The sequence below is a fragment of the Asparagus officinalis genome, chromosome 3 (genome assembly GCF_001876935.1).
Source record: "Asparagus officinalis chromosome 3, Aspof.V1, whole genome shotgun sequence".
NCBI classification, from domain to species: Eukaryota; Viridiplantae; Streptophyta; class Magnoliopsida; order Asparagales; family Asparagaceae; genus Asparagus; species Asparagus officinalis.
The window spans coordinates 19,155,696-19,168,170 of NC_033796.1; the positions used below are offsets into that span (position 1 = coordinate 19,155,696).

Genomic DNA, 12,475 nt, shown 5'->3' on the forward strand with positions numbered 1-12,475 from the left:
TGCCGGGCCTGGGTAGCCCGGGTCTGCGCCCGAACTCGGCAGGAAAATGGTCCGGGCTAGTGGTCCAACGGTCAGATTCGTGACCGTTTGGCCGGGCTAACCGGCCCGACCACAACGGTAATGGTCACGAATGTGACCGTTGTCGGACAGCTCGGACCCAGCCACAATAATCACGAATGCGACTGTTGTGACCGGGCCGGGCCGAGCCTGCCTGGACCCAGCCCAGTCCGAAAGGCCATAACCGTCAATTTTTAGCTTTTGACCAAAATACCCCAAAATGGTTTAAAACGGCCAAAATTTGAGCGTATTTTGATCATTTGGCTAGGGGGTTGCTTCTATAAATATAGTGAGTTTTTATTGATTTTTCTCATCCAAAACTCATCTACTTCTCTTTAATACTCTCTAATATTTTTTTATTCTCTCTTTTACTCTTTAATTCTTCAATCAAATGGCTTTCTCCTTTGATTATGAAGGGCAAATCCCAACTCCCGATGTTGAAATGAGTCCTAATACTCCTACTACAGGAGCTACAGTTACTTATCCTACTGATATTGATCACGAATCCGGTGGCGATAATTCTGCATCTAGAGCTCCTAAAAGGCCAAGATCCGATGTGTGAAACTTGTTCGAGAAGATAGAAGTCACTAGGGATCAATACGGTGGACTTCTTACCCCAAAATGCTAAGTGTGCATGTGTACGTTGTGCGATCATATTTTCCAAGCGCATCATAAAAGAGGCACCAACCACCTCAAACGCCATTTAGAAAAGCATAACAAAGGTTAGGCAACGCCTCAAGGTGATATTCGACAATCTTTACTCTCCCAATCATCATCCTTCGGTAGTCTCGATAGTTTGAACTATGACGCAATTAAAGCCAGGAAATGTGTCATCAAGTTTATTGTTCTTAAAAACCTTCCTTTTAAATTAGTAGAAGATGATTAATTTAAAGATATGATTACAGATGATTTTTATCCTGTATTTAAAAAAAATCTGTCAATCTTGTTAACGTGATATTTTGAAATATTATCACGAGGAATAAGCAAAAATATTTTTTTTATTTTCATAATTTAAACTGTAAATTTTTTAAACTTCTGATATTTGGATATCTACAGCACAAACTGGTTATTTATGTATCACAACACAATGGATTAATGATAATTGCAAATGTTTAAAAAAATTATTTCTTTTATTGCATTTGAAGATTCACACAGTGGTATTAATATTGTAAATTTAATAATAGAAGAACTTATAAAATTAGAAATTTTAGAAAAAATATTTTTTCTTTCACTAGATAATGCAAGTAATAATAATGTAATTGCAGATCATATCAAATCATTTTTGCTATTGCCATGTCATGGTGATATTTTTTATATTAGATGTACGTGTCATATTTTAAATTTAATTGTTTAAAGTATTTGGTGAAATTCAATCCATGATAGAAAATGTTAGGATAATAGTTTATGCTTATAATACTTCTGAACAAAGACTTAAAAGATGGAAACAATTGTATAAAAGAAAAAAATTAAAAACCTAGATTAATTTTAAAATATGTTGCCCATAGGTGAAATTCTACCTATGCAATGTTAAATGTAGCAATAGAGTATAAAGAAATTCTAAATAATTTTATTGCTTTCTATACTTCTAGTTCTAGCTCTGGTAGTATGTATGAAATAACTGAGGATGAATGGTTAGTTGTATATAGTGTAAAAGAGATGTTACAAGTTTTTTATGATGCTAGTATATGTTATTATCTGGTTGTTATTATCCAACTATTATTTAAGCTGTTTTATAAGTTTTAAATATTAGAACTTTTTTTTAATAATTATCATATGAATAATTATTTTGGAAATATGATTTCTCAAATGGAAAGTAAATTTAATAAGTAGTTTAGGCTTATTCCTATTATTTTTGGTTTGGGGGTTCTTATTGATCAATGTTTGAAGGATGTTGGTCTTTGAAATTTGTTAAATTCTTTGTATGGTAACATGATAATAGACACTGATGACGGCCAAACTATTATTGCTCTTACTCATCATAATACTATTAGAACTTATTTTCAAATATTATATGATGAGTATGCAGCTAGATATAGTGTAAGTACACATCAGTCTACAACTTCTGCTTCTACGAGTTCAAGTCGGGGCAAAGGTAAGAGTTTTGATATTGAATTAATGATAGCTTAGCTAACTGGTGGATTTGGATCATCAATGAAAGTTTCTGAAATTGAACAATATTTAACTACATCTTTAATTAAAATTCAAAATAATAGTTGTAATATTTTGCAATGGTGGAGAGTATATGTAACGGTTTTATATCTTATACTTTCTATCATGGCTCGTGACTTACTAATAGTGTAGCTTTCTAGGGTAGCTTCTGAATCCGCCTTCAGCACATCAGGACGTTTGATCGACGGCCATAGGATATCGCTAGATACGTCTACCGTACAGGCGGTAATGTGCCTACAAGATTAGTGAATGCACGAAAGAGAACTCAAGGCATCGAACGGATGACTAGTATTGAAGATAAACTTGACGAGTTGGCAATATGAGATAGAGATAAAGAGCAGAACTGTAGAAATACTCATTACTTTGTAATTTTTATTTCTTAGCTGAAAATTGTGATAAATTATTTTGGAAAAATTTATAAATAATAGTGATAGAGATGAGTAGGTGCCAACCTAGTTGGGATGTATTCATCTATTGTGATACGACAAACTCCAAAATAAAATTTTCATTGTTAGTGATTATTAATAAAGAATTTATTTTTATCATTTTAATTTTTATTGTTTTTTGTATTTGTAAATTATATAATTACAAATGATTAATGATAGGATTGGTTTTTTATCAAAAATTGACTTAATTTATTGTTATTTACTCTTGAATTTTTTTTAAAAAAATAAATTTTAAGCAAAGATAAAAAAAGAAAAAAAATGATCGGACCGGTCCGATGCTTAGCTCGCTCGGGCCCAGACCCGACCCGGGCCAACTAGGCCTGGGTCATGGGTTTTGCCCGGCCCAAGCCCAGTTTATGGCTGGCTGGGCCGGGCCGGACCGGTCCGGTCCGGTTGAACAGACCTAATTCAAACTACTACAAATTAGTATATTTATAAACTACTACAAATTAGTATATTTATAATTTATTACGAGACTAAACTTAGCTAGCACCCCGATTATAAAGCATGTATTAGCGCATGAATTATGGAGCGAACAAGGATTGGCGCATCTCTCTATGATACTAGCTAACATGTTTTTTACATGATATATATAAATTCAAATTGTTAGTTATGCTTTAAGAATGTTGATGACCTCAATTTTAGAAATCTGCATATGACCAACGATACATTAAGGGGGTGTTTGTTTTGCATCCCAAAATTTATGGATATGGATTTCACCATAGAATTTGAAATCCATAAAATTTTTTACATGTTTTGGGATCTCTAAAATTTTGTTTGTTTCATCAATATTTTAGGATTTAGAATACCAAAATTTGTAATATTTTGTTTGTTTCATCAATATTTTGGGATTTAAAATACTATAAATTATATATTATAATATTATATAATATTTTAATAACATATATTATTATAATATTATATAATATTTTGGGATTTGGAATACTACAGCATGAACAGTGATTATTGGGTCCTTCTATATATATTATATATTATATATATAATATTATATATATATTATATATTATATATATCCTCTGTATTCTGTTTCAGAAAGACATATGTGCACATATTTGCATCTCTATTATACGTTTGTTTTAGGCCATACCTCCAATGCTCGCTCTACGCTGCCAGTCTATTTTCCACAAAACTAATGCATATTGGCTGTTATGTGTTGGTGTTCAGGTGCGTGGGTATGTGTAGGCATCTGTGCATGGATGTGTTGGTGGGTGGGTATACATGTGCAATTAACCCTTTCCAATATTGAACAGTTTAGAGAGTAGAATTCTGATTTGTGTTCTTGGGTCCATCTTGCTTGTTTGTGGCTACATTGCACGATATGTATTGGTATGGCTATTTTGTATTGTTGAATTTGGGCAATGATGATGGTCATATTATGAGAATGCAATCTACAATGTTTTGCTATGTTTAGGTAGGGCAATCTAGGATGAGAATGCAACCTAACATTGTATTTACAATGTTAGGTGAGGCAATCCATTCATGTGATTGCAACCTACATTGCAACATCATTGTTAGATGAGGCAATCCATGTATTCAATTTTAATATCTGTATCTGAGCCCCTACCTTGGTCCTATTATGAGTTTTCTAATGGTTCATTGTCTGAGCCTTGGGTTGGGTGCTTGTCGGATGCGTCCATAGGTGCGGGAGATCTGTGGGTGGTTGTGTGTTTGCATTGGGGGGTGCATGTGGTCGTGTGATTGTGCAGGTGTGCATTTGTATTTGTGTGCGTGCGAGTGTATGCATGAATGTGTGTGCTTGTGGCTGTTATGTGTTGGTGTTCAGGTGCGTGGGTATGTGTAAATTATCTGTGCATGGTTGTGTTGGTGGGTGGGTATACATATGCAATTAACCCTTTCCAATATTGAACAGTTCAGAGAGTAGAATTCTGATTTGGATACAAGTATGCAAATTATCTTGATCTATGCAGGGTAGAGGGGAGCACAAGAAAATTTTCAATAAATATTTGCTCGGAAGCTGTCTTCATGATCAGGGAGTTTAATCTCATATTACTAATTATCTTACTCAGCCTGCTTCAAATCTTCTAATTCACACAGCTCTCTATGTGATGCAACTTTCAGAGGCAGTGTCATTGGTATAGCTAGGTGATAATACCAGGATGCGATGTTTTCTGGGATGGTTAATGTGGTTCGAGGTCTTTGATTATTGTTAAACACGACTATTTCAGATATATCTTGCTAATGTGAATGAAGAAATATGCATGTCATCTATTCTGTACTTGTTTAAGTGGCTTGGTTATCTTGCATCTTATAATTTTACTGAAGAAGTATATATAATTTTCATCTATTCTGCGCTTTGTATGTACGTTTGATTTTTTTCTCCAGTGAATTGTTGTGCGTTGTTTGCTTATGTATAACTGTGCAATTGTATTTGTTTTTGTATGGGAGGTAAGCTCGCCAAAGTTCTTATATTCACCATTTATTATTTTGGTAATCCTAAAACTTGTTTGTTAAATTTATGGATTTCAAATTCTAAAATTTGTAATGCTACAATTTGAGTTTGAAACAAACAAGAATTTACAAATTATAGCATTCCAAATCCCAAAATATTGATGAAACAAACAAAGTTTTAGGAATCCCAAAACCTACCAAAAAATTTATGGATTTCAAATCCCATGTGAAATCCATATCCATAAATTTTGGGATTTGAAACAAACACCCCCTAAGCATTAATACATCAATATCCAACCTACATCCTCTCTCAATTGTAGGATTTCACAAATTCTAAAATATAATAGTTTTTTATTATTTGGGTATTAAATATCCCAAAATTGGTTTTGAAACAAACATTGTTTATGGAATTCTGAAACCCAAAAAACTTGTAATCCACCTTATATCCCCAAAAAAGGTTGAAACAAAAGAGAGGATTTCACAAATCCTAAAAATATATTATTTGTTTATAATTTAGGGATTCAATATCCCAAAATTAATTTTGAAACAAACAAAGTTTATGGAATCTCAAAACTCAAAAAGAGCACTTTTTACATCCCAAAACTTGAAATCCACCTTATATCCCAAAAAAAACAAAACAAACACCCCCTAACCATATTGTGGAAGTCCCTGTTTAGTATAATTAAGTATACCTATTGTATAGAGGGGCACTACAATCACACCATCAACCACACCTCCTCTCCTGCTACAGTGCAGCGGGCCCCGTATGAAATTTTTTAAAAAATTTCATATGGAGCCCACTGCACTGTAGCAGGAGATGAGGTGTGATTGATAATATAATTGATGGTGTGCCTGTATCATTTTCCTATTGTATATTAGAAAAATGGCTTTTTTATTATGTGAAGTTATTTAGATTAGACTAAAACGGACAAAATAATAATGCATAAGTGCATGACTAATGTTATGAAAATAGGAAACACACCCAAAGCTTTACCTCAACGCAGTCCCCGATATTGACCAAATAAGACCCAGCAACATGAGGGACTGGGACCCACTTCCCCCTGTACCGTACCTGCAGCCCCTCCACGTCATTCTCCATCAGTATTGTGATCCCACCACGGTCAGTATGAGCAGAAACTCCCAACGTGAGATCCGGCTGGGGGCATTTTGGGTAATAGTTACAGGCAACAATTTGCGATCCTTCCCCAAATACCCTTTCCATGTAATTTGAGTCCAATCCTAAACCCTCCGAGATTGCCCCTGCTAGTTTCATGGCCAACTTCCACACCTCTTCGAGATAAGTTTTAGTCACTTCCCTTTAAAATGAAAAGAGCAAAGGGTTTTTAACTTTATATGTTTAAACTATCTACATGCCACTAAAATTTAAATCTGAAGTTTAAATGGTGATGCATAAAAAAATTATTAGAGAATCATGAACTATTAGACGGCAGCATTGTTAAAAATATTGAACATTTTTTTTTTGGTGAATGAAAAAAATTTATTCACTACCAAAAATGTGAAAGTTTAGTATACCTCAAGATACTCAGATTAGCACAACGTATCTGAGTAACAAACAAAAAGAAACCTAATGACCCCCTTAACAGAGATTACAATGAAAACTAGCTTCAATTCCACCTTCAGGGCTATTGAGAACAATATACAATATCTCTATTTTAATTTCTTTGATCACATCATCCGCACCTTTGCTTTTCTCTTGAAACAATCTTCTATTCATTTCTCTCCATAAAATGTATACTGTAGTGACCATGACCATTTTCTTAAGTTTTTGAGTTAAACACTTACCTCTCAGACAGGTAGAGAACCAGTGCACACATTGGTTCCAATTATAAGATTTCCATCTACTTCGGAGCCAATCCAACACACCATTCCATACATGGCATGAAAAAGGAAAATCAAAAAACAAGTGATCCCTGGATTCCACCGAAGCAGAGCACAAGCAACATGAGTTAGAGTTTACGATCCCCCACTTCAAAATTCTGTCCTGTGTCAACAATCTATCCTGAATTGCTAGCCAGCATACGCGAAAGAGTGCTTAGGGATATTTAGTCTCTCCCAGATAAGCTTCGACCATGTTACATTACTTGCACTTGGATACAAGCACTTATATAGGGCAGAGAGTTTTATTTTTCCATCCATACTGCAGGAACATATCATATTCTTCAGATTTTTCACCCCACCACAGAAAGAAATAGCTTTTTCTCTTGACTTAAGCAATTGTCTCCACATCCATGAGTCTCCACTTCTTATATTCACATGCCAAATATCACTATTTTTCAAATATGTACCATGGATCCACTTAATCCATAACAACTCCTTGTTTATATGAATATGCCATATACACCTCAAAGCAGATGCATAATTCCAAATAGGAGCAGAGAACAACCTCAATCCTCCCTGTTCCTTCCTTAAACATATTTTCTCCCATGACACAAGAGGAGATCTAAAATTATGAGTTGATTTACCCCATAAAAACCCCTTGCACAATGCATCAACCCTCTGCAGAACCTTACCTGGGAGGACAAAATTGGAGATCCTGAAAGTTTGAATACCCAGTATCACACTTTTGATCACTTGTAATCTACCTGCATATGAGAGGGTTTTATGCTTCTGTCATGTATTGAATTGATCTTCAATCTTTGTAAATAAAAGATTACAATCCAGGTAAGACAATCTCTTGGTTACTAGGGGAACACCCAAATATTTGAAAGGCAGTTCACCCAATTTGAACCCCAACAGGTTGATGATAGAAGACTTTGTTAAATCATCTACACCCCCTAAGAAAATAGAACATTTATCAGGGTTGGCTTCAAGACCTGAAGTATTGCCAAACTCTTGAGCACATTGGTGAAGTTTCTGTATTGAGTAATGATCAGCTTTAGAAAATAAAAGGAGATCATCCGCAAAGACCAAGTGTGAAATTTTGAGCTTCTTACATTTAGGGTGGAATTTGAACATCCAATCATGATATAGAAGATCTAACTTCCTTGAGAGATACTCCAATCCTAGGATGAAGAGATAAGGGGAGAGAGGGTCACCTTGCCTTAAGCCACGTTTACCTTTAAAATAGCCATGGAGGGAATTAAATATTGAACATTTTGTATAAAAAGTTCACGACAAATTTCACAACGATAATATAGAAATGTATAACAACAAAATTGTTTGAAGTGTATCAACGATAATATAGAAATGTATGAAATGTATAACAACAAAATTGTTTGAAGAGTATCAAATGTGATAACTTAAATAATATCCTCATACACGATAGTTTCAGTGAAAAAGTTTGCGATAGTATTCTCTAATAATATTTTACAGTAGCTCACGACAGTGTTTTGAAATCTGCACACCACTCCCCACCCCCCAAAAAAAATCACCGTTTGATATTCAATTTTAGAAGATACATTCAAATGTTACTGTTGCATAAATGTGGGTGTCATTTGTTAGACAAAATACAAGTTTATGTAGTTAAAATTTACCTGTATTCGGAGGGATTAGTAGGCCAAAGCTCACAGGTATTGTTGTTGAAAGGTCGGCCAAAATGTCGAAGATAATCGCGCCAATGACGAGCATGCATCCCTTTGTCGGAACTAAGGTTGGAGCCATATAAAACAGGACATGCTTCATCAGATGAAGAGTAAATCATCTTTTCCTCAAACGGAAGCTCGAAAAATTTTGCGACTAGTTGTAGCATCATCTCCATTAGCGGACTATCCACACCATGGTTTATTGCCTGCCAAATCTCAAAATATCTAACCATAAAATTTTAAGACATCTGATTTAATAGCCACTAAATGTAGAAAATCTATTTTTTTTTAAATTTTAAAAAATGTGTAAGCTAAGGGGCTGTTTGGTTCGCTATTATAAGGGGTGGAAAACTCAGTAAACCCCTCCACGTCAGATTTTTAGCCCTCCACGTCAGCTTTTTTGTTTCCGTCCATTTCTTTGTGCCGCTTTGGTTCGCTCGAATGGAAAAGAAAAAACTCTGCTGAAATCGCCGCCAACTAAGATTTTTTTCCCTTTCCGATTTCCTTCCCCAACCAAGTGAAATTGATGAAAACTCTGCCACGTCAGATTTTTTCCTTCTCTGCTTTGTTTACAAAAGTTTTCCTTTTTTCTATGCGAACCAAAAAAAAAAAAATACATTGGTTTCCCACCATTTTTTATGTGCGAACCAAAGCAAAACAATCTATTTCTTGGAAAAGTTTAAAAAACTCAAAACTTGTGTTTCTTTACATGGAATTACATTTCTCTATATCAAGGAAGCGAACCAAACAGCCCCTAATTGAAAATAATTAAAAAAATTATTTAACACAGCTACTTGTACTTTATGCATTATCTTTTGGGTTTTTCAAACCGTTATCGGGCATTAATGCCTAAGAATGAGAGAAATAGAGAGAGACGAAGGAGAAGAAAGAAAATGAGAGACACAAACATAGGGCCATGCTCACCTTTCCTATATATCTCTCGATCTCCTTATTTAATTTCCATTGTTATAATTATCTTTACGTCAATTCTATTAGAGCATCTCCAACAGCTTCTCCATTTTCTACTTTTGGATAATTTAGTTAGATTTTTGGTCCAACAGATTCTCCATCTCATTCCACAAAATAGGCACTAGTAGAAATACACATATTCTAGACGGAATATTCTAGACGGAATTTTTTCCGTCTAGAATGTATTAAACTAGACGGAAAATTTCCGTCTAGAATATTCCGTCTAGGATAAAACATTCTAGACGGAAATTTCCGTCTAGAATAGTAAAGTAGACGGTTTATTTAATTTTATTTTTTTTTAAAATTAACCAAGTATTCTAGACGGAAATTTCCGTCTAGAATAGTATCCTAGACGGAAAAAATTAACCAAGTATTCTAGACGGAAATTTCCGTCTAGAATAGTATCCTAGACGGAAATTTCCGTCTAGAATACTTAGCCAATTTAAAAAAAATTACCCAATAAACCCGCGAACTTTCCCCCCCAAAAACGCTTAATTCATCCCCAAATTCCAAATTTCAGTAACCCCTCTCTTACTGCTCCCTCCACCGCCTCCACCTCCTCTCCCTCTCCCTCCTCAACCTCACCCCCGACCAATCGCTCCCCCTCTACTCCCTCTCCCTCCACGGCCTCCACCACCTCTCCCGCCTCCTCTCGTCCTCACCGGACCCCCTCCCGAACTCCTACATCCTCTCCTCCGCCCTTAAGTCCTCCCCTCTCCCTATCGTCCGCGCCCTCCACTCGAAGCCTGGCGATTTGGAGAGCGCCACAGCCATGATCACCTGCTCGACGAGTTCATGGACAAGAGGCCTACAGTTCCTCCGGCATCGACATGCTCTCCTCCCTCGACGGCTGCTGACGCTCCCCCTCCACCTCTCGCCTCACACGTTAGGTATCAACACACCCTCTTTGACACCCCCTCTAATTGGGCTGATTAATCTCTTGCTAATTTATTGATTTTGGGAGTTGCAAGCTAACTATTTGATAGAATGCCTCTAAGTAATTCAATTTGATTTCTAGGTTTATGAAATTGTTTCTTTTAGTTGTATTGGAGGAGGGGGTTGGTGTCGTTGTTTGCGGAAAAAGTTGCTGTATTCATTGCTGCATTCATTACAACTTCAATCGTTACAATGAAATAAAAAGGTAGCCTTTTTATAAGACCGGTACACAATGAAAACAAAATAAATACAACTCTTTTCAAACAAACGCAAGATCTGTTTGTCATCTCTTGCTTGCGTGGGTCTTTGGCCTGTGACGGGGATGTTGATATCCGTGGACCACCGGGGCACTCAGATCTGGTCCGAGAAAATCGGGCAGAGCTTCGTCTATCCGCGGAGGGATTTAGAAACTTCTGATCCCGAAAAATCGGACAGAGCTTCGTCGATCCGCGGGGGATATCCGCGTGAGATCTAGAAGCTATAAGCGTATACCTCGGCTAAAACGAGGTAATAGCTCTTCTTAGTATCAACGCTAAGGCCAATACTAAGGATCTGACGGGCGTTACTCGTATCGGCTAACCTTTTATTAGTGATTGGATCTATTATATAATAGAACTCTTCCATACAAACATATGACAGGGAACTGCTACATGCAGTTTCCATTTTAATTTTCATCCCGTGTTTCAGCAATTCTCTTTGTCAATTGTTGGGCTTCCTCGCCAAATGTACACTTGGCAGTGGCGTGAATAGCTTTGATCAGTAGATTGAGGAGGTTAGAAGTAGACTTGCATATGTTAGCATTGGCACCATAGAGTACTCTTTGGAGTATTGAGGAACAGTTTATACTCTTGTACTCTTTGGAGTATTGAGGAACAGTTTATACTCTTGTACTCTTTGGAGTATTGAGGAACAGTTTATACTCTTGTACTCTTTGGAGTATTGAGGAACAGTTTATACTCTTGTACTCTTTGGAGTATTGAGGAACAGTTTATACTCTTGTACTCTTTGGAGTATTGAGGAACAGTTTATACTCTTGTACTCTTTGGAGTATTGAGGAACAGTTTATACTCTTGTACTCTTTGGAGTATTGAGGAACAGTTTATACTCTTGTACTCTTTGGAGTATTGAGGAACAGTTTATACTCTTGTACTCTTTGGAGTATTGAGGAACAGTTTATACTCTTGTACTCTTTGGAGTATTGAGGAACAGTTTATACTCTTGTACTCTTTGGAGTATTGAGGAACAGTTTATACTCTTGTACTCTTTGGAGTATTGAGGAACAGTTTATACTCTTGTACTCTTTGGAGTATTGAGGAACAGTTTATACTCTTGTACTCTTTGGAGTATTGAGGAACAGTTTATACTCTTGTACTCTTTGGAGTATTGAGGAACAGTTTATACTCTTGTACTCTTTGGAGTATTGAGGAACAGTTTATACTCTTGTACTCTTTGGAGTATTGAGGAACAGTTTATACTCTTGTACTCTTTGGAGTATTGAGGAACAGTTTATACTCTTGTACTCTTTGGAGTATTGAGGAACAGTTTATACTCTTGTACTCTTTGGAGTATTGAGGAACAGTTTATACTCTTGTACTCTTTGGAGTATTGAGGAACAGTTTATACTCTTGTACTCTTTGGAGTATTGAGGAACAGTTTATACTCTTGTACTCTTTGGAGTATTGAGGAACAGTTTATACTCTTGTACTCTTTGGAGTATTGAGGAACAGTTTATACTCTTGTACTCTTTGGAGTATTGAGGAACAGTTTATACTCTTGTACTCTTTGGAGTATTGAGGAACAGTTTATACTCTTGTACTCTTTGGAGTATTGAGGAACAGTTTATACTCTTGTACTCTTTGGAGTATTGAGGAACAGTTTATACTCTTGTACTCTTTGGAGTATTGAGGAACAGTTTATACTCTTGTA

The 12,475-nt window shown here is 35.9% G+C and overlaps 1 protein-coding gene across 1 annotated transcript in view; it reads right to left on the bottom strand.

Moving 5' to 3' along the window:
• Positions 1–6,937, bottom strand: part of LOC109834722 (probable 2-oxoglutarate-dependent dioxygenase ANS) — a 7,566-nt gene extending 629 nt beyond the window's left edge. The window contains exons 1-2 of the mRNA XM_020402745.1: positions 6,906–6,937; positions 6,097–6,418 (exon numbers count right to left, since the gene is read on the bottom strand). Of these exons, the coding sequence (XP_020258334.1) occupies positions 6,097–6,418; positions 6,906–6,937 (354 nt within the window). The remainder of the gene's footprint in view (positions 1–6,096; positions 6,419–6,905) is intronic.